The following is a 24,501-nucleotide window of genomic DNA, read 5'->3' as shown; positions in this document are numbered from 1 at the left end:
ATTCGTGACGGTATTGGTGGAGTCTAGACCGATCGCGAATTAAACCTTAATTTGCCCTTTTACGTAAACTCTAGAACAATACCTTTACTCGTAAGGATGCTGGTTGTTTCTAGACCGAAAACGGAACACCTTCAGTACGCTGCTCCACGTAATATTAATAACTCGTAAGCGCGCCGCGAGCGAGTGTATCGGGATCTGCACAACAACTGCTACAAGTTATTGCAACTTGATTCCCTTCCCTTGAAAACAGTCGTACCCCATTTTCGAATACTCTATCGCGTAATTCAACTATCCTCTAGCCCCGCGTCCTACCTACGCGCCCAGTCTGAGTCCCGAGTTATAAAGTGCAAGCTTAGAGTCGAATAATTCGTCGTGCTGACTTAACAACAGATATAAACTATAAATGTAGTGAGCACTAACACAACGTAGACTCATAATACGATAAATTTTATTTAGTGTAAGAAGCCACAATCGCTCATCAAATCTACAATAATCTCATTTGCTACAAGTCTACGAATCTTATCCATATTAGAAAAGTACTTTTGAAACAATGACTAAATTTACGCTGTAGCTAAAGAGTAATTAATATTTAGAATAAAAAGAAATCCACAGCTTTCTCCACTTAGGCCTGTAGAATTAGCTGATCAGACAGCTGATCTGGGATGAAATTCCTTACAGTATCTCACATGGTTTTTCTGAAGTATTTGTTGATGAGGAATATACCTGTAAATTTCCTCCACTTTTGGAGACCGGGAACAATTTTTTTAACAACATTTTTATACAAAAAAGTGAAAAACGACGCCTTTTTTGAATCTAGCTTCAAGCCGTTTTATAATACTCTTATTCAATGTTGCACCCTTTGTAAGCGTTAAAAAAACGAAGAAGTTGCCACCCCGAAAATTAAAATCGGTTCATAATTGTTTAAATTAGTTGAAAAAAACCGCCGAAAAAATTGAAAATTTCATTATTTTTTTATTTGTTTAGGATTCGTTCTACGGCCTTGAAACTTTAGTCGAATATGTCTTTTATATGCATAAAACTACCATAATTTTTTCATATAAAAATATTGCAAAATTTTCGAGAAATTGCATTTGTTTATCAAAAAGGTCTCAAAAATTTAATTCAATCTGACCCAGTTCCCGGTATCCTAGAGGGCCCAGCAGGAGCTCATTTTTTTTGTTGTAACGTCTAGTTGATGAAACCGTTAAGGGCGTAACGATTTACATAAATTTTCATGGACAAAATGGCGTTTGAAAAAGTGCGACTTTTTCGGACATGGTTTTTTGCACTTATCTAATAAAAAAAATGTACCTAGCGGCATCAAACTTGTATATTATTGTAGCTGGCATTTTTTTACAAATTAAGAAGAAAAAAAGATTGTTACAAGATGTTTAAAAGCCGAAATAATTTTTGTTGTTGTTTATTACGCCACTCGTTTATTTATGAATATAAGCACTTCAAAATTGCATAATACGTAGTTCAAGACTTAAACTACATTATTATAAGGACAAATGCGCGCAATTTATGTGACAAAAGTACATTATAATAGTTTTTCCGCAGTACCGTTTTAATCGATTTTTCGGTCAGGCCCTGAGCTGCTCAAGTTTCAGTTTTTGACGCGGTGGCTTCAAATTCATGCGCCCGAAAAAAAACGTCGTATCTCCGTCATTTGTGGCACGATTTTAACAATTTTTTTTTTAACTTGGGGTAGCGTGACGAAATATTAACAAGGACCGTATCAACGTTGTTGATTAATTGTTAATAACATTGTTATAAACAAATTGGAAAAAAAAATTTTTCAAAAAAAATCAAAAACTGGAACTTGAGCAGCTCAGGGCCTGACCGAAAAATCGATTAAAACGGTACTGCGGAAAAACTATTATAATGTACTTTTGTCACATAAATTGCGCACATTTGTCCTTATAATAATGTAGTTCAAGTCTTGAACTACGTATTGTGCAATTTTGAAGTGTTTATATTCATAAATAAACGAGTGGCGTAATAAACAACTAAAAAAATTATCTCGGCTTTTAAACATCTTATAACAATCTTTTTTTCTTCTTAATTTGTAAAAAAATGCCAGCTACAATAATATACAAGTTTGATGCCGCTAGGTGCATTTGTTTATTAGATAAGTGCAAAAAACCATGTCCGAAAAAGTCGCACTTTTTCAAACGCCATTTTGTCCATCAAAATTTATGTAAATCATTACGTCCTTAACAGTTTCATCAACTAGACGTTACAACAACAAAAATGAGCTCCTGCAGGGCCCTCTAGGATACCGGGAACTGGGTCAGATTGAATTAAACTTTTGAGACTTTTTTGATTAACAAATGCAATTTCTCGAAAACTTTGCAATATTTTCATATAAAAAAATTATGGTAGTTTTATGCATATAAAAGACATATTCGACTAAAGTTTCAAGGCCGTAGAACGATTTCTATACAAATAAAAAAATAATGAAATTTTCAATTTTTTCGGTGGTTTTTTTTCAACTAATTTAAACAATTATGAACCGATTTTAATTTTTGGGGTGGCAACTTCTTCGTTTTTTTAACGCCTACAAAAGGTGAAACATTGAATAAGAATATTACAAAACTGCTCGAAGCTAGAATCAAAACAGGCGTCGTTTTTCACTTTTATGCATAAAAATGTTGATTAAAAAATTGTTCCTGGTCTTCAAAAGTGGAGGAAATTCACAAGTATATTCCTCATCAATAAAGACTTCAGAAAAACCATGTGAGATGCTGTGAGGAATTTCATTTAGCGGTTTTGCTAATTCTACAGGCCTAACTTTTTTAAAATTATGTACAGCTACCTGCACTACCATATAACAAAAAATATAACAGCTTAAGGGACCATAAATTACTATACAGGGTTGAGTTCCTAATTGTTAATTGAAATTGTGTTCTTCAATTTCTTCAACGATCCTATTAAGTAAAGCATGACTCTAAAGAAATTAAATAACATACGCAATATAAGCCTAGTATATTTATAGTAGAGCGTTATTGTAGTAATGCAGTAATGTTTACTTTACTTTGCTAAATGAATAAATTTTTTTATTCAAAGACATACTTTTTTAATAGTACCAGTAAAAATACAAGAGCTTCGATGTGTTTTAAAACATTAAGTAAATATTTAATAAGCTTCAAAAAATGTTTATCTTAAAAAAATTGATAAGATTACTTACCATCTCTTTTAATATTTGTACTACTCCTGAAAATATTGCCAGTATCTAAGTAGTTGATAGGTTAAAATGTCTCGAGTACATTTTCTTCGTTTTTATTGTGTTAATTGGTATTTATTTCAACTCCAGTAACATCACAATCATTACTTAAAATCACAGCTTTATGCTGGATTTTGCAGTCTTTTTAGCAATGTCTAATAGTTTTGTAGCAGTCTTATTTTTATTAAAAACTAAATTAAAATTTATTTTATCCTTCCCACCAAATTTTTTTTTGAAATAAAATTCCACTATTTTAAAATATTTAGTGAGCTTCTACAGTTATTCAAAAACGTATTCTTGTTTTTTGAGAAATTGTATGTACCAACTGTGGCGCGGGATCAGTTTTCAATTTTTTTTATTTGTTCAATATATTTAGCTTTTATGAAAGTCTGCACTTCAGAGGTGATTGAATGATTGTTTCCACGTCAGCAAAGCATCATTCACATCAGATTTATTAGTTATGTTAGTTTCATCGCTTAAAATTGTTAATCGAAACTAGTAGAATTTTTATCTGTTGAATGAAAAATAAAACGCAAATCAATAACAACTCAAATACAAAATAATAATAGTTGAAAACAATTTTCTGCACGAAATATAGAATTTAGAATTTCGTGAAAATATTTCAATAACTGAAAAATAATGCATAAAATCGATTTTATTAGTAATACCTGGTCAAAAACGTTTGTCTGCTTTCCTTCCAATACTTAAACCAATGTTTTGAGCATGGTCATGAATAATCCCATATTGAGTACATAATACTCTTAAAGCATTTACTTTTTGAAAATTATTCACAATACTATCTGCTAACTCAACAAATGTCTCACGATTAGGTCTGTAAAAATAGTAAGTGTATTCTGATTTTTGTATGTTATATATTTATGTGTTGCTGTCTATAGTAATCAAAGCAGTAAGAATCTTACGTAAATGGACTATCAGACCTCAAAGTTAGACTCAATTTATGCTGTAGTATATTTAGAGTCAAAATTTTACGGTATAACTTGATGTTACTATCTTTAGCATATTTATCAAGAATGATGCTTCCTTGAAGATTCTCTTGGATTAAGTAATTTGAATAGGCTTTTATTTTTGTGTACTGGACTGAAAGTTTTCTTATAAATGAATACATTTCATTTAAAAATTAATTTACTAAATTAAAAGCAAAGTACAGTAATATAAAATTTGTTATACCAACTCAGATGTATGTACATACTATTTTAGAGCAATATTTAGTTTATTAATGTTGTTGCAACTATTTTTTAATGAAGCTAGTTAAATACTTCTGTGGCTGTCCAACCTAACGGAATAATTGAGTCGCATTTTGAAATTCTGTTGAACCGGTTATTCTACAAAAATGTTAAATCTCCTCTCTCATACCAATACATACAAATTGATTTCCAAGAATCCGCTAATTTCTCTGCAAAAGAGAACGAGTGCTATTTTAAAAGATTTGAACACCAATGGCTTTCTTTCCAAGACATATCATAACAATGCTTTGACTCTCACAGACATAATAATAGCTAAATGTTATGGGCTTCCGAAGATTTATAAAGAAAACGTTCCATTACGTCCAATAGTTTCTCTCATTATTAGTCCTACATATTTCCTCGCAAAAATAATTTATAAAGAATTAAAAAACTGTACTACAATACCAAAATCTCACGTTAACAACAGCCTTAAACTAAAAAAAAAATTAAAAAATACTTTAGTTGGCCATAAACATCGATTAGTTTCATTGGACGTCAGCTCTTTATTCACTAATATCTCTGTTGACCTTGTACTTAAAAGTATAGACAGAAGAACTTACAGAATTCATCTTACAGAACTAAAAAATAACCATAGAAAAAATTAGAGACTGCACACAGTTTTTATGCGACAATACTTTCTTCTCATTTAATAACTATTTTTATAAACAAATCTTCGGTACGCCCATGGGCTCTCCAATTTCTCCCGTTTTTGCCGATCTTGTAATAGATGATTTGGAAACTGATTGTTTGAATTCATTAAAAGAATAACTTAATCACAGTCCTACTTTCTACCTCCGCTATGTTGACGATATAATACTCTGTAGAAAAGAAGATTACATAGATTCTGTACTAAATATTTTCAATTCACATCATCAGTCGTTAAAATTTACACATGAAATAGAAATAGACGGAAAAATCAACTTTTTAGATTTAACCGTTATTACAAAAAACAACCATCTTAAATTTGATTAGTTCCAAAAATCTACCTCTTCCAGACAAATGCTAAATTACTTTTCAGATCATCCAATAAACTTAAAAAGAAACATAGTTTTTAATTTATTAAATCGAGCTGTATGACTATCTAGTAGAGACTGTTACAAAGCAAATATCACAAAAGTTAAAAAGTTACTATTACAGAATCATTATCCCGTAGAGTTGAGTAATAAAAACATAAAATGTAGATTAGAGAAACAAAAATACAGCAAAAAAATAAAGAATAAAAATGTTTTAATACATATAATACCTTCTGGTAAAATAGGCATACCATATGCAAAAAACAGCTACAACAAGATATCGACACCATTGAAAGACTACAATATTTTTACTTATCCTATTATTAAAAAAAAACTAAACCAAATTGTAAAATTAGGGAAAGATTAGACCGAGAAATGGGACGAAACCAACGTCATCTACAGATTTAATTGTAAATATCCAGGATGTGCAGCTTCTTATACGGGCGAAACAAAACGAGCCTTAAAATTTCGGACTAACGAACACAAAAATAATAAAAACATAGAATCAGTAGTTTATTCTCACCAACTTCAATATAATCACACGTTTGATAGGGACAATATAAAAATTTTAGACAGAGAATCTAACTACCATAAAAGGCTGATCTCTGAGATGATATACATAAAGCATGATAAACATAGTACTAATAAACAGGAAGACACATGTTTGCTCAATCGTACATACTTTCCACTATTCAAGAAACTTAAACACCTGTAGCTCGAGTTCATCACCTTCTTTTCCTACTCGGTTACTGTTTATCGCGCTTATCTTTCTCCGTGCGAGTTCATACAGCTCTATCGACAGTTTATACTTATTCGCCGACGAGAAAACATGTGGTTCTCAAAACAACTAAATAAATTTTAAATGTATTGTACTTGCGAATTTAGTCAATTTAAATGTTAATATTCGTCTAAAATAGGTAATCCTTGTTGTCAACGTTCGTACGTGTGACATCGTTTGTGTGTTTCTCACAACAGTGCGTTTTTTGTATTTTTAGCTTTAGCCTGATGAGGTTGGCACACCGGCCAGCGAAACGTCACCAAATACACATCAATAAGTAAAGTATAATACTGTGTTTTATTTGTTTTTCACATTCACCTCTAACAGATTGCTGTTTTCCTTTTCAACATATCGACCTGAAAATTTTGTATATAATAGTATTATTAACGTAAATTGTATAAATCTTGAGACATCTGTTTCTTGTAATAAAAAATAGAATGTTACACTAAAAATAAGACTTGAATTTCTGTAAATAAACCAAATGATAAAAAAACTTTAGATTTAAAATGAGTTTGTACTAAAAAGGCTAACAATTCATTAAAAGCTAGACTAGTAGTAAGAAGATACTAGCAAAATGATTTAATTATGATATTTATTAACCAGTTACAAGAATGCAAAGTTTAAAAATTTTACTTTCTTATTGTTAAAAATAATTTAATCATCGAACAAATGGATGTCGAAACAGCGTTTTCTAACGGTAAAGTCAAATCTTAAGTATATGTTAAACAGCTTCAAGGCTATGAAGATGGCTCTTATGAGGTATTAACATTAGATAAAACATTGTATGTATTTAGACAAAGCCGAGGAGTTTGGTATGAATGTTTTGATACTTATTTAAAAAGTTTACATTTCAAAAGAAGTGAAAATAATTGTTGCTTCTATATCTCAAATGATAGATATAATAATATACATTTGATTTTTTTTGTGGATAACTTATTAATTTGCTGTAAAAATAAAAAAAAATTAAATTTTGGTTAAAGATTATTGGGTAAAAGGTTTTACATTGAAGATTTAGGTAGAATAAGTTATGTAGATATTAGCATCAATTATGACTATAAAAATGAAAAAATGACACTTGATCAGAAAAACTACATTCAAAATATAGCAGATATTTTTACTCAAGCCTTAGATAGAAAAAACTCCAAAAGATTTAAAAATATGTTGAATGTAAAGTAATTTAAGATACTAAAATTAAGATTGTAATATAAATTTAAGGAGGTGTGTTAGAATATGAGTAAATTCATATTAGATACATTTAACTAGTGACATTCATTATGCGGCACTAACACTGTAAGTGCAAGATGATACGTATAGGTACTTTGTATAGTGATATTGTTAGAGCTCACAGAACATGGCTGTTGCTGCGCACCCATGCTCTCGTAGAGTCTCTAGAACAATGAGACAGGAGATCTTTTAATCTTAATAAATCCTTATTTTTGTTGTTATACATATTCATTTAAGTGTTAACAACTGTAATCTTATTGATCTACTGCCTCCTAGTACATTTATTTAACAGGGTGTCCCCTATTCACTTAATTTAACTTTTTTATCATCTCCTTTTTAAAAACTATCTTTAATTTTTTTGAAAGCTTCTAGAATTTTTTGTATTTTTAAATAATACCATTTGATTTTATATGACTTGGACTTCAACAATTAATTCTTTTTAGTTTAAAATAAGCAAGTGAAAAAAATTCAATTCTTATCTCTGAACTCTTTGCAGAACAAAAAATCAAGAAAATCACTTAAAAAATGTTAATTTCCTAAGTTTGCATGGGTAAGTAGGTATATGAATACTATTCATCATTTTTTAGAGCTGTGTTGATTAATTTTGATAAAACTACTATGTTTGATTATTAAGTGCTGATGTTAGTGCACTTTTGGGGTGCCAGATTAGGTGGGTATAAACATGGAACACCAATAAATAAGAAAATAAATATAATAATCATCAACTTTAATTACAACAGGTACATTAACAATACCAAAAAAGGTCTTAATTTTCTAAACAATATATTTATACTGAGTTTTTTAGCACAATGGTAAGAAGTATAAATAGTTTCTTAACTTGTGTAAAACAATAATATTTAATGAACTTGAAGTAAAAAATAACAATAGAGTAACGAAAAGTCAATTATCACTGAGTATCACTATTGTGTTTATAAGCACTGAGTAAGGTAAAGAACCCAATACTTGACCACAGTATTTACGTCATCTGCACATGTGCTAAAGTATAATTTTGTCATCTACACATGCGCAGAAATCAAAAATTAGGTAATCGACTATTGGGGTAAGAAAGGTACGTTTGTAAATTCTTAAAGGTGATTAAATTTTAGAAGGTAATCCTTTTTTATTTGCATTACTATAAAGTTAAGTAGTTTTAAGTTCAGTTAATTGTTTTATTTTCTTGGTCAATCAATTAAAGTTGTGTAGAGTGGTTGAGTATTGCGTCCTTTACCTTATATCCTCATACCCTTGGGCAAATATAATAGTGAAAGTGTCTGTGTGCACTTGATTGTCTCTCTCTCCCCTCTCTCTCTCTATATCTCTCTCTCTCTCTCTCTCTGTGCGTGTGTGTGTATGTAACTGTAGATAATGTATCTTTGTGATAGAGTTTGAACCAAGCATTGTTATGAAACGAGTTTTCATTGAATTTAAAACTGCATTAACCATACAACACTTGATTATAACACTTTTGCAGTGAAAGCACAAATAAAATATAAATAGTTGCAGTGAGCCTTATCGACTGTATTATAAGTCCTTCTGTGATTGATATGTTATATTAATCTCATAACACTAGTGTTATATGAGCAGATTTTTTGTATGAAACTTACTCTATGAGCATATCACTCTCAAACAGTATGTTATTGATACTGATATGGTATGATGATTAACTTGCTTCAAATACTAACTGAAGTGAGTTTGAGATCTAGTTGTCAACTGAAATTTATGATTATATATAACGGTAGGTGATGGAAAAACGCACGAACAACAAAAGCAGGCCAATCGCATATGCCAGCGTGTTAGAAAAGAGCGCGCAACTAGAAAACATTGAAAGTTAGTCACGTTTGTAATTCGTGAGCCTTGCAGTGCTGCCATCACATCTACTGTGGAAAAGTTCGCGTATTTATTCAGTGGGCTTTTCTTTTTTCAATCAAATTGTATTAGTCTTACAGAATCGATTCTTTAATTTACGATTTGTTATGCAAGAAACTATTCAAGATCTTATAATCTTAAAAAAAAAAAAAAATTGTTATTAAATTAAAAAATTCAGTTATGTAAGTAAGTTATTTCATTAATAAGTTGTTAAAAGCTAAGTACTATTTTAAAGTGATAAAAAATAATATTTAAAAGAGATTTAGGGTGCTTAAAAAAGATTATAAAAAAAAGATGAAGAACAAGCTGTATGCCTATTGATTGGCATGTTTTTTTTGTCTTAGTAATTTCTATTTATTGTGTATTGACTTAACGATGAAGACGTGGGACTAAAAGTAATCCTTACTGTAGAGGCTTTCAGTAAAACATAAGATTTCACTAGGAAGCAATATAGAACAGGGTAAGTGGCAGGTTGGCAGTTACACTAAAGTGGCAGAAAGTTCATGCACAGTTAATGGGCCATTCAATTATTTTTGATAATAAACACATGTTTAATGATTCTTTGGCTGTATGTGTATGCTGGAAGTCTTTTCTAATAGTTTTAAAGATAGTTTAAGTTCTTACAAGTTTTGAAGACTCATTTTAATAAGCTTGGTGAAGCTTTAATAGCGAGACAGCTGGATTTTGTGCAAATAAAAGTCATGTAGAATTTATTTATGGACAAATTTTTTATCAAAGAATCTTTGCTTTAATCTAAACTTAATTATATTATAACAAAATTGTCTTATGGAAACTATTATACTTTGTAGTAAGCATATGGCTTAACAACTATTGAAACTTTTATTATTACGCTTACTAATTACTCATTTTCACAAATTTTGGATCTTTACAGATACATGAGTTACCTAAACCTTCTTTTTCAAATAAGACTCTTAATGAGCTTCATATCGGCACTTTTGAAAATATTGAAACTGCCACTGAAGACACAAGTATAATCTTAGCTTTGAAAAAATTTGTACAAAGAAGAGTATCAGCATTACCAGTTATTGATAGGGAGGGCAAACTAGTCAATATATACTCCAAGTTTGATGTCATTGTAAGTAGTTAATCTTTGAGTAATATTTACTACAGCTAGCACTCAAATATAAATAATGAAATTTATAGAATTTAGCTGCTGAAAAAACGTATAATAACTTGGACGTGTCTCTAAAAGAAGCCAATGATCATAGAAATGAATGGTTTGAAGGAGTACAAAGCTGCAAGTTGAGCGAAACTCTCTTTGCAGTAATGGAGAAAATTGTCAAGGCAGAGGTAAGCTTGCCATTTTTTATAATATTGAGTTTATAATTTATAAATATCATTAAAATTAAAATCCAAACGTAAGTCAATGACAGCTGTACGAAAACTGTAATGTCTTTTATCGATACTAAGCAGAAAATACTTGTCATATAATACAGGGGTGAATCTAAATGCTTGTATTGGAGGGGTGGGAGAGCGACATTATGAGACTTATCCTGATAAACTAGTTGTTTTCTATCAGATTTGTTAAGTGAAAAAAAGTTAGTTTATGCTGTAGTTATATAATTGTAAATAAATAAAGACATTGATGAATAACCAACTATAAAAGTGAGTTTTACTGCATAAAGTCGTTTGGGTCACTTAATAAATATTAGTGCTATTATACAAATATCTAGATAAGAAGCTGGCAACAACTTCAGCAATGAAGTTATTATTGCTGTATAAGTACGTATATGTTTCTTAATTTTATATAGATGGTGATCTATTGGCAAATATTTAAATCAAAAGTACTTAAATGATTATGTTTCACTTTTCTTACTATTGTATAATTAATTGAAATACATAATTACTTGTACATGTGCATACAAATAACATGTGCATATGGTTGTGGGCCAATACTTTATAGTTGTATGAAAAATAATTAGATGTGCAAGCTTTCAAGTCCTTAACGGTAAATTTTAATCTACCTAATAAACCTGTATGAGTATATTCATATAACTAACGGTAAAGTTAACAAGCAGGCTCATACTCAAAGTGAGTAAGTAAGCTATGGTGGTTTTAGCTCACCCCCAATCCCTAGAGTGGTGGTGGGGGTAAGGCTAACTCGAGCTCAAACTACTACATGATCAGGCGGTAGGTGGTGGTGAAGAGAGAGGGTTGTGGGGACCCGACCCTGCTGCGCAACCGTCGGTAAAAGAGTAGGCTCTTTAGCCTTCCTCCGATTCTCTTTCTCCAGCGTCTCTGCTCGCCGTGCAGGCCGCTGCGCGAGCAGAGAAGTCTCGACCGTCATTGCGAGCACACATTTTGTAGCTTCCTTGAGAAGCCCTTTCTTACCAGTGAATATTAAACCTTTTCTTGTTAATGTTAACAAGCGTTTAATTACTTCACCTTCCTCCTCAACTCCTGGACACGGCAGCCATGGGACTGCCAACTCAAGCCGATTCATAGGCTACATACACATCATATCCCATATTGGTGACCCCGACTGTCTCGAGGAAGAAGAAAGGTATTATCATACTTCCCGGAAGATGTAAGCAGCAAGTTTGTGTTTAGGCAGCCATTATTGTTGCCTATCGAAAGCCAGCTTCCTGGGGCGCACGCTAACATCTCATCGATGATTCTCCCGAAATATATCATCTCGGCCTCTCGACGCCAAAATCACCGAGCCATCCGAGCCCTTCCGGACGCTTCCAGTACAGTGATCTTGACCGTCGAGCATTCTTGCGTGTTTACGCCGGCCAACGGCATTGCCCAGCAGCAGCCCATCATCGATGCTGCTCATCATACCAGTTCCAGCTTGCAGTGGCCCTCAGCTCATCGTCTTGCCGCAGCTCCTGCAGGTACTTATGCGTGACCTTGCGAAGTGCGATTTCGCCGAACATTTGCAATTAAAATTTAGGTGATTCAATAGTGTTTGCATCCTTTGTTTTTTTTTTGCGTACCGGCTTGATTACTTGTACATACATATATACTTTTTCTCGCGTTGTTTACAATTACAGCCTTTGCGCGGGCCCACGTGAACTTGCGTATTATATGTCGTGTCTCGACGCGCGCACGCGCGCACAACTCTCAGCGTTTTCTTGGAATCACCTCGTGTTTCGCTTAAAGCCGTGCTTGCTATTGTTTATTTTTATCTCGTTCAACACGATTTTAACATGAGGCTCTGCGTATTTTCAGACTTTTAACGTTATTATTTTTCTTTTTAATTGAAATACTCTATTTTTTTTTTTTTTTAAACCCTTGCAGTCCTACACTCTCGTCGTGCATTTTGCGTTAAAATTTTTTTGTTTTGTTTGTTCACTTGGCTTGTTATATTGAAATTTTTAATCATGTCCGCCGAAGAACTACAAGCGTCGCTCAAGCAAGCAATAGACAAAATCGCAGAGCTCGAACTACAGGTGCAGGGTAGATCTAACAATTTAAACGCAAGAGGTGACGACAGCGAAAATCCGACACCTCAGGTAGTGGCTGCTGCGAGAGAACCCAAAATAGCGAACTTTATGCGTTCTCACCCTCAGGCGTGGTTTGCTCAAGCCAAAATTACGCTTAGAAATTGCGGTATCACGGTCTCCGCGACCAAAGCGGATTACATTGCCGAAAAATTAGATGCGGATTCTATGATGTCCATTCTTGATTTATTAAATTTGCATCCGAGGCCTCCAGATCTTTACGAGCAAATTAAAAAACGCATAATTTCTACTTTTGAGGGCTCGTCGGAACAGCGTCTCCGTCAGCTTTTGCGCAACCAGGTTTCGCTAGAAAGCAAACGGTCCATGATTTTGAGCAGAATGCGTGCCTTGGAGACAGGATGTGGGGAGGAGGTCCTCAGGATCGTGTTCCTGGAGCAACTTTCTCCTGGTTGTCGCGCAGCCCTTTCGATCCATAATATCACATCCCTGACAGCTTTAGCAGAGGCAGCAGACAGGTACTGTGACTCCTTCGCCTCCGAACACACAAATATCTCCGCTGTCAAAACTCATGCCCAAGCCACGACCCGACCCATTGGCCTGGTTGGCCTCGAGCAGTTGACTGATGGAACTTGGCACCCTTTAGCGTTTTTCTCGCAAAAATTCTCTCCGGCTCAGTGCAAATATAGCGCTTATGATAAAGAACTCACTGCCATTTACACGTCCATAAAGTACTTTAAATATTTTCTTGAGGGTAGGTGCTTTAAAATCGTCACTGACCATAAACCCCTGATTTATGCTTTCGCGCAAAAGGCTGACAAAGCCTCTCCTCGTCAGTGTCGACAGCTGTGCTTCATCTCTCAATATTCCACAGAGATCGAACATTTACCCGGCACAGATAATGTCGCAGCAGACGCTCTCTCTCGCGTCGACATGATTCGCCTACCTACTGATATCGAGATGCCCGAACTTGTTCAGCATCAGCAGCACGACGTCGAGTTAAAGCCACTCCTCGAGTCTTCAGACTGCTCATTAAAACTTAAAAGCATCGAACTAGGTCACGAGCATCTTCGTCTCTTTGGCGACCTCACGGGCAAAATTCTTCGTCCCTACGTTCCAAAAGCTTTACGTAAACGAATTTTTGATCTTTTTCATAGTTCTTCTCACCCTGGCGCTAAAGTTACAGATCAACTGATTCGTCAAAGATACGTTTGGCCCAACATGCACCGAGATATAAAATCTTGGTGTCATGGCTGTCTCAATTGCCAACAATCTAAGGTCTCTCGTCATGTTAAAAACGAACCCAGTCAATTTATAGCTCCGGACGACAGATTTCGTCATGTTCACATGGACATCGTTGGTCCTCTCAAGACCTGTGAGGGTTTCTCGTATCTTTTAACCATCATAGACCGTTTCTCTCGTTGGGTGGAGGCTGTCCCTCTCAAGGACATTCAAGCCTCCACGGTCCTTCGTGCCTTCCAAGAGACTTGGGTCGCTCGCTTCGGTGCCCCACGATTTCTGACCACAGATCAGGGTTTTCAATTTGAATCCACCATATTTAACGCCTACCTTTCCTTCATTGGCTGCCAGCGCAAAAGAACCGTTGCCTACCATCCGGCTGTCAACGGGCTCATAGAACGCTGGCATCGCAGTTTCAAGGCCGCACTCATGTGTCACAATGATCCTAATTGGGTTAAACTTCTTCCCACAGTTCTGCTTGGCCTCCGCACCGCAGTACGGACTGACACGGGAGCCTGCCCTGCCGAATTCTTATACGGTACAACCTTACGCCTGCCCGGTGAATTCTTCATCCCTGACAATTTTTTTGCAAATCCTCAAATTTTTATTGAGGACTACAGGGAACACATGAGAACACTCAAACCAGTGCCCGTTGAACACCGTCACAAGGCTTGCCCATTCTTTTTTAAGGATCTTCGCACTTGCTCACATGTATTTCGTCGTAACCTAGCTGCCAAATCACTCGAACGTCCTTACTCGGGCCCTTACAAAATCATCGAGCGAATCTCCGACCTCGATTATAAAATAGATACAAACGGTACACTCAAAGTTCTCTCAACAGAACAACTCAAACCAGCTCACTTTGTTCCGGAGGACCTTGAGGCACCCACTGTGGATCTCACCACACCCTGCATTCTGCCTCCAAGGCCCATTCCTGTACTTAAAACCTATCCGTGCAATAAACAATGCAACAAAAAAGTTCATTTCAGCACATCCATTAATAGTTCTAAGTAAATTTGTTTTCTGGTCTCTTCGTTACCTGGTTGCTAATATTAAGGAAAATTAATTAATATAGTCTCAGCTTACTTAACGCCAACTGTGATTTTATATTTACTCAGTTATACCATTACTGTAAAATGCGTTACATTTAATGTTTAGTCACACCAAAGTGCCTTGCGTTGGCCAATTGTAACTCAGAGGCTGCGAATTTATAGTTTTTAATATCTCTGTTACTGCCAAGTCAATGTTGATTGTGAAAACAGTCTGTAAAACTTCTTTTAAATAACTTCTTAACTTGCGCTAACAACGTTTATGTTTTACGTCTAATTTATCATTAGTCAGATCTACATAGACTTTAAGTAGTGTCTAAACACATTTTGTAATTATATTTATCATTTGAGTCTTACAACTTTATAATGGCCTACACCTGCTCGGCCACAGCGTAATTACACACACTCTGTAAATTATTTTTTTTTTTCCTTTTTTTTCTCTTATGTATCAAGACTCTGTTCCGTTAAAACAAATTGTTTCCAACGTTAATTGTAACTAAGTAAAAATAATCCAATTTGTGTTGTACTGCGATTTAAACAGTAATGTTTTTGTCAAGCTGCGTTCAAACATTTTTTTTTTATTATTCTTGTAACTCATATAAGTTTGCGATGACCACAGCCTTCCACTTTCTTTTTACTTGTTCTGTCTCAGGGGGGAGTAGTGTGGGGACCCGACCCTGCTGCGCAACCGTCGGTAAAAGAGTAGGCTCTTTAGCCTTCCTCCGCTTCTCTTTCTCCAGCGTCTCTGCTCGCCGTGCAGGCCGCTGCGCGAGCAGAGAAGTCTCGACCGTCATTGCGAGCACACATTTTGTAGCTTCCTTGAGAAGCCCTTTCTTACCAGTGAATATTAAACCTTTTCTTGTTAATGTTAACAAGCGTTTAATTACTTCACCTTCCTCCTCAACTCCTGGACACGGCAGCCATGGGACTGCCAACTCAAGCCGATTCATAGGCTACATACACATCATATCCCATAGGGTTACTCAAGCTTGTACTATTGCATGATCGAGCTATGAAATCAGAGGATCTTATGTTCTAACGCTTTCATGATGATAGCTATGAAGCCAGATGGTATCGTGCTGTAACCTAGCTCTGGATGTTGGTAACTGTAACATTAGATGATATCGTTCTCCAATGTTCAAATAGCTCCCTTTCTTTCCATCTGCAAATTCAACTCTGGAGTCAGGATGGCCCTAGGTCTATGGTGTAGGTTGTGCATACTTTTAAGCTCGCTTTAACGTATAGTGGAACCAAAGGAAAAATGATCAAGCATGTACAAGTATTTCTCATCTGTCGATACATTTTTTCTCCTATTATTTTGGTAAACTGTACCCCAGCATTTTATTAAATTCCTCTTAATAAAAGAGGTGTCACTATGTGAGTTGCTAGAAAAAAATGTATGCTATTTGATTACAGAGAGCAAATCTACTTAGACAAACGAGTACAGGCTTACTCTTGTTCGACGCCGTTTCTAGCTCAGGAAAAAAATAGCTTATTCGATAAAGTCATTTTAATCCATGCCATAATAAAAAGATCAAGAGAGGAAAGTCATAATAGATTTATAATAAATTAATTTATTATACGATTGAAGATAAAATCAACTTTTGTCTTAAGCTGTGATATTCTTCACAGCACAGAATTATGAATTAAATTGGCAATTTTTTAATTTGATTCATACTTTTTAGTAAATCCTTGAAAGAATCATTCTGTGAGCTCTTACGGAGACCATGGTAAGTAAACCCTAACCATCGATTTTTAAATTTGTTCTTAGGCAAAAGCTATACCCAAGAATACAGAGGGTGAAAGACGAACACTGCCAGTCACTGTTAGTTATGACTCATATCATTTTTGTGAATACAAAGCAATATTTAAAAAAAATTTAAAGCAGCGTGTGATTCATCTGAGTACGCTAACGCAAGCTTCAAGCATTACAGAGAAACTCTACTAGAATTTGGCTAACGTTCATGCTATGGAGCGTTATAAAATTTTTGTTAAATATTTTGAATAGAATATTAACGCTTGTTGAAAAGTGAAAATATTACTGATACACAAGATTTTATTGAAAACAGTAAAAATATTTGTAAGATTATAGGCTGGCAGAAAAAATGACATCAGAAGTGGGAAAAAAAGTTGTGACATATTAAGTGCCTGTTATTGTTTAGGGTTGAACTAATTTTAATTGTACATAGTGTTTTATTTTATCTAGTTTTAATTTGCATATAGTAATAAACAACGATCTAGCTAGTAAATCAGTGTTTTTAATTCTTATAGTTTAATTTCTATTTCATGTCTAAATTCCTGTACTGAGCTTAGTAATATGGAAGTTCTTGTTGTTGAGTTCAAGAAATATTTAGTTCTTATTTACTTTAAGATAACGTTTCTGAGCAAAGATTTACTGTTTTCTTTATTTCTATCTTTCTATCTTACTTTTTACTTTATACTATACCCACAAGTTAATCTGACTCTTATTATCATTTTGCGATGAACACGTATTACTTATCCTGTTAATACATAAATATTGTAGTTTTGCTTACAGTACTTGCATATGTTATTGCTATGATTGAGTTAAGACGCATTGCTAAGCACTTGTTTTATTGCTTATATTAATTTAAGTTTTGCTTAGTACTTATTAAAAAAGCTAATCGATTCTCACTATTTACCATACATCCTGATCTGTGGCTTAACATGAGTGTCTTTGCTTATCTGGCACCACCTTTATTTTGCATACAGTCTACTTAATATCAAACAGTTACGATACAATGAAAATCATATGTCTGACGTAAAACAATTTTGAACGAAGATAGAGCAGCTGTTATAGTGGACATTCAAATGAAGTGAAATTTCTGAAGTCGGCGAAAAATAAACTTATTTTGAAAGTGCGTGAAAAAATCTCTATAAACAGAATGTTTTAAGAGTAAACATAGTTCTAGCAAAAGAGTTTTAATCGTAAAAAACGATACAGAAATTGTTAAAGTCAATCATTTTAACACCAAGTCTGAATCCATTTTTCGTAAGACAGAACTACATAAATGATTTAAAACAAATGTCAAGTAGCCTGTTTTTACAACCACAGAAGAACTTTAGGAGCATGATTTGGAATGGACACTGCAATTAATTTTAAATTCAGTAGTAAAAGTAAATAAGTGCCATGCGATGAATGGTTATACCTACACAGAATTTTCTGCTGTCTTCAAGAACAGAAAGTCTTGTATGAGTGAACAGTATGCAAATTGGCAATGCTTCTTATGGGCCATTTTATAAGCTCTTCATCCAATAAATACAAGTAATAGTTCAACCCATGTTATATTACTATTTACAGATTTAAACATTAAAATCATTCAAATCTCTTTTAAAACCACTCATTAGATTAGTATTCTTCTACGCTTATTCATTTAATTTAAGTATCGGTAATGTAGTTCCCTATAAAAAAAAAAAACATTAACTAAGTAGAGTCCTTAAGAACGTTGCCCTGTCTATGCAAACAATAAAAAAACTACTTTAAACTTGAAGGTATGGTAGATTTGATTTTGCAGTTATTTCTAGATAACGAATTTTGTTTTTTTTTAATTTGTAATTCCATGCGTTTTTCCATATGGCATCACCAATCCTAAACCCTTTTTGTTAAGCCATATGTTAAACCACATAGAATGCCGTATGATTTTTCCGAAGTAATTACATATGGAATTCTGTCATCCATTTTTCAGATGGGTAGCCTTGTTGGAATTTCTGATCAGTAATATGTGTAAACGTGACGTTCCCAAATGCCACAAAAATCTGAAAGTATACAAAACAAGACGGGAAAAGTATGCACTATAAATTTGTATTAATATAAGATAATGATGAGCATTAATAAATTTTGCATTTTTTTAATAAAATGATGTTAAATTGCCAAAAGTTACATATTTAAAAAAAATGGATTCTTTATAAGAACCTTATCCAAGCTTCGCATCTTCGATGTGTCCCACGACCCATTATTTTTTGATTGTTACATAAACTACTTAGCCACATTATAACTGATTCTAGATTTTTTACTGTAACAAGTGTATTGTGATTAAGGGTTAGTAAAACCATACTTCACATAAAATCCGATGCATTCAATTAGTGCTTTAGCTCAATGGAATGATCGCTGACTATTAAGTACAAGTTTTAATAGACACTTAAAGTTTGCACACACTATAAATAGTACACAGTTCATAGCTGTGTGTTTTTAGATTTTAAAACCTAACTACCATACTACGGTAAGTTTATTTAACATTAATCCACTTTAACGTACTTTACTGTGCTAATTTATAAATTTTTACTTGTTGTAAGGTGATGAAGACAGCAGACACTTAACTAATATATATTTTATGTTCATGTTTTGTTGAAAAACTTTTAATAATTTTATATAAATCTCTTATCTATACGTAGTTATAATGTTATCATTGTCATTACTAGCACTACTATTGTCACTATAGTTTTTTTCTAAATCTCATTTTTTTTCTACCACATTTTTATCAGTTGACTTAAAATTCAGAAAAAATACCATGTCTTGCGTTAATACTATTTATTTATTTATTAATTTTTTTGTTATTGTTTCTAACTATACCTGTCAATATTGTTTTTGTCTACAAGCAGTAAATTCAAATACTTATTCTCTTTTTTTTACCTCAAAACGTATACTTCATTCTGTTTTCTAAATTTTAGAATTTACTTAAGCTGGACTAGGAAGATGATATCCTTAAAACAGTAACCGTTTGTGTATTTGGTTTGTTAGTATATATCAGTGCCCTCCGGTGAATTTGGAAATTCAAAGTGATCAGTGATCCGTTGGGAGCGAAATGTGAGAAAATAAATAAATACTAGTAAAGTGTATTTAAATTTTCTTGCGTTTATTTATTAATGCGCAACGTTTCGCTGACAATATGTGTCAGCCTTATCAGGCGCAGGTACGCGAGAATTCGTAAGTTTGGTTGACTTACTCATCACCTGTCGTGCTATCGACTGTCAGCGAAACGTTGCGCATTAATAAATCAACACAGAAAATTTAAATACACTATACTAGTATTTATTTATTTTCTCACATTTCGCCCCCAACGGATCACTGATCACTTTGAATTTCCAAATTCACCGGAGGGCACTGATATATACTAACAAACCAAATATACAAACGGTTACTGTTTTAAGGATAGCATCTTCCTAGTCCAGCTTAAGTAAATTCTAAAATTTAGAAAACAGAATGATGTATACGTTTTGAGGTAAAAAAAAGAGAATAAGTATTTGAATTTTCTGCTTGTAGACAATAACAATATTTACAGGTATAGTTAGAAACAATAACAAAAAAATTAATAAATAAATAAATAGTATTAACGCAAGACATGGTATTTTTTCTGAATTTTAAGTCAACTGATAAAAATGTGGTAGAAAAAAAATAAGATTTAGAAAAAAACTATAGTGACAATAGTAGTGCCAGTAATGACAATGATAACATTATAACTACGTATAGATAAGAGATTTATATAAAATTATTAAAAGTTTTTCAACAAAACATGAACATAAAATATATATAAGTTAAGTGTCTGCTGTCTTCATCACCTTACAACAAGTAAAAATTTATAAATTAGCACAGTAAAGTACGTTAAAGTGGATAAATGTTAAATAAACTTACCGAAGTATGAAAACACACAGCTATGAACTGTGTACTATTTATAGTGTGTGCAAACTTTAAGTGTCTATTAAAACTTGTACTTAATAGTCAGCGATCATTCCATTGAGCTAAAGCACTAATTGTATGCATCGGATTTTATGTGAAGTATGGTTTTACTAACCCTTAATCACAATACACTTGTTACAGTAAAAAATCTAGAATCAGTTAAAATGTGGCTAAGTAGTTTATGTAACAATCAAAAAATAATGGGTCGTGGGACACATCGAAGATGCGAAGCTTGGATAAGGTTCTTATAAAGAATTCATTTTTTTTAAATATGTAACTTTTGGCAATTTAACATCATTTTATTAAAAAAACGCAAAATTTATTAATGCTCATCATTATCTTATATTAATACAAATTTATAGTGCATACTTTTCCCGTCTTGTTTTGTATACTTTCAGATTTTTGTGGCATTTGGGAACGTCACGTTTACACATATTACCGATCAGAAATTTCAACAAGGCTACCCATCTGAAAAACGGGTGACAGAATTCCATATGTAATTACTTCGGAAAAATCATACGGCATTCTATGTGGTTTAACATATGGCTTAACAAAAAGGGTTTAGGATTGGTGATGCCATATGGAAAAACGCATGGAATTACAAATTAAAAAAAAACAAAATTCGTTATCTAGAAATAACTGCAAAATCAAATCTACCATACCTTCAAGTTTAAAGTAGTTTTTTTATTGTTTGCATAGACAGGGCAACGTTCTTAAGGACTCTACTTAGTTAATGTTTTTTTTTATAGGGAACTACATTACCGATACTTAAATTAAATGAATAAGCGTAGAAGAATACTAACCTAATGAGTGGTTTTAAAAGAGATTTGAATGATTTTAATGTTTAAATCTGTAAATAGTAATATAACATGGGTTGAAACTTTGCTTGATTACTCCCTAAATAGTTTTGTATCAGTTCCGTAAGTTTTGCTGACATGTATTATTTTCATAATATTTTTTAATGCTGATTTAGCAGCCATCTGATAAGAGCCCATGTTAAACGCGATTCTTCATCATGTTATTTCTTAATACTTGATATTAGAACACATGCTACAAAAATATGAGTGGACCAGCTCAAAATAATGCGTAAGTACATCGTGCTTTGACAATTACTAGAGGAAATGAGGATTATTAAAGTTTTTTTAATATATATATTTTATATAGATATTTTACATAACAAATTATTTAATTTCTTAAATCAATATGTGTTATCTGTTTTCTTTAAATTCCGAAAAGTTCAGAAAATTCTGTGAAAATATATTCTGTAAATTGTATCTATATAGGTATATACAATACACACAGACACATATACATGTATACATATATATATATATATATATATATATATATATATATATATATATTCCTATATTATATAGTTATTTGTGTGGGGCATTCCACACATCCCCCCACAGCCCCCCTACAGAGCCTCTACAGTCCCCCCATAAATAAGTTTAAATTCGACCGTTTAAACCGTTGAATTGACATTTCTCACTTTTTCCTAAGACCCTCCACAGCCCCTCCACACCACTTTCTTTGTCTCCCCACAGACCCTCCCACCATTTTTCTTGTCCCCCTACAGCCTTTTCACACCATTTTTCTTGTCCTCTCAAAACGTTTTCTATTGAGTATAAATCACCCCTATTTACATTTCGTGATTTGTAAATACACTGTTCTATTACACAGTCCATCTGATATACTTAATTTTTTTAGTAGCATCACTATGGTACTAATTTTTAGATTTCGTTCATGAGGTGATAATCCTTCACAAATATTGCTCAATATTTCCACCAGAAAATTAAAATAAATATCATCGTCCAATTTATCAACTCCTTTATAAGTGACGTTATATATACTATAGTAAGTTTTAGTTTCTCCAGTTAATTTTTTGAGAATTTTATTATTTAACTTACGGGTATACTTACGTGATGTTAGTATAACATTGTTCATCGAACAATTATCGATATTAAAAGATATTTAAAAACATATATCATTTGATATCCTATTTTTCGAATGTCAAGAGTTTTTATTTCCTCTTCCGTTCCAATAATCATTTTAAAAATCCTTATTCGTTAGAATGAATATTGATTTTAAGTTATAAATTTTGAATGAGTTCTATAAAAATGAAGATTTAATAGTTTGTTCAATTATAATTTTTCTATTACCGTTTTTTATTACTTGAAGCATCTGACAAAAATCTCCGTATAAGATAATTAATTTATTTCCAAAACATTTTTCAGTATTACATAAATCTCTTAATATTCTGTCAACTATTTTAAATGCTTTTTTTGAAATCATTAAAACTTTATCCCAAATAATAAAATTAACTTCTCTTAATTTTTTTTATCTAATTTAAATTCTAAAAAGGCACTCTCTATATTATTAAGATTTGTAGGAAGTCTAAAAGTTCTATGACTTGCTATCCCCTGAAAGCAAAATTTATGCTATGCCAGTTGATGCCATGGACATTTTTTTTGATTTTGAGAAATAAAAAAGTAAATTAACGTTTTATAAAGGGTTTCCTGAACCCACCTATATCATCTATAAAAAAAGTGTATTTTTTTTTTCATGAATAATATAAAATATTTTTTTCTGGTCATTATTTAAACTTTTATACATCGAGTTAAACATATCTTTACTGAAACGTTTTTTTTTTACCCATATCTTCTTTTTTTTCAATTTTTTTGGTGTCGGTAAATTAAAGAATTCACATGATGTATCTTCTAATTTACAATATTTGTTGAATATATGAAAGAGCTAAATTGTCTTTTTTGTCAGGCAAATTGTCCGTAAGAAATTCTTTGTTATTATTTTATATTTTATCAGCTTGAACGTTTTCTGAAATTAAAAACCAAGCAAAAAATTATCCTAATTGATATGAAAACATAACAGCAAAGGCTTCTTTGAAAATGTCTTTTTTCCATTATTGCCTGTTAAACCCAATACAACTGCAGTATCTTTAGAAGTTTTATATGTTATTTCTTTATATGTTCTAATACCTTTGAACGATGTTAAATCAGTTACGTTATTTAATACAAGTTAAAAAAAATCTCTTAAAATCTTTTGAAGATACAATGTTTAATCTACCTACTGCAGTATTTTTTATTACATTTTCACTTCTTTGCCAAATTTTTAATTTACTATTAAAAATGTGGTATTCTGGAATGTTCACACACTTTATGGATTTTGCAAATTTATCATGTTTATTTAATTTGAACCCATCTTTTAACTGTGTTTTATAGTTTTATATAACAGTTTCAATATTATTTTCTTCGAGTGCAAGTTTTTGTTTGTTTTCAAGATGAACAGCTCAATTAATAACTGTATGACTTCTATCACAAATTGAAAATTTTTGCAATCTTCAAGCTGCTTTCATTAGACCTACATATCTTTCGTTAACGTAACTATTAATTTCATAAAATATTTTTTCGTCTTAGTCTTTCAATTTTTGAATTTCGATGTATGCTCTATCACTACTTTTATAATAAACGTATAATAAAATAATAAACATATTTTTTGTTTTAAATAGATGCACAGAATTGGAAGTTGATATGACATATACATTTCATCAACAAAAATTTATTATATGGTACAACCATTAAATTATCTACTAAAATTTCATCTTTTCTCCAAAGTTCATAAACATGTTGTTCGAAAGTATTTTTTTAATTATATATTCAGGATAACCTTTCGTTTGGAATGAAGTAATGTTTGTAAAAGATTTTGAAAAATTTTTTGTACATTT

The 24,501-nt window shown here is 32.4% G+C and overlaps 1 protein-coding gene across 3 annotated transcripts in view; it reads left to right on the top strand.

The window, feature by feature from the left end:
- SNF4Agamma (SNF4/AMP-activated protein kinase gamma subunit) overlaps positions 1–24,501 on the top strand; it is a 763,121-nt gene that overhangs the window by 681,819 nt on the left and 56,801 nt on the right. For all 3 annotated transcript variants that reach the window (XM_089595039.1, XM_089595041.1, XM_089595038.1), the window contains 2 exons: positions 10,244–10,447; positions 10,516–10,662. In XM_089595039.1, coding sequence (XP_089451165.1) covers positions 10,244–10,447; positions 10,516–10,662 — 351 coding nt within the window. The remainder of the gene's footprint in view (positions 1–10,243; positions 10,448–10,515; positions 10,663–24,501) is intronic.

Source organism: Copidosoma floridanum, unplaced genomic scaffold, assembly GCF_036245765.1.
Source record: "Copidosoma floridanum isolate Cflo_tuat_1 unplaced genomic scaffold, Cflo_Japanese_pri ptg000024l, whole genome shotgun sequence".
Lineage (NCBI taxonomy): Eukaryota > Metazoa > Arthropoda > Insecta > Hymenoptera > Encyrtidae > Copidosoma > Copidosoma floridanum.
This window is presented reverse-complemented; position numbering and strand designations above follow the sequence as displayed.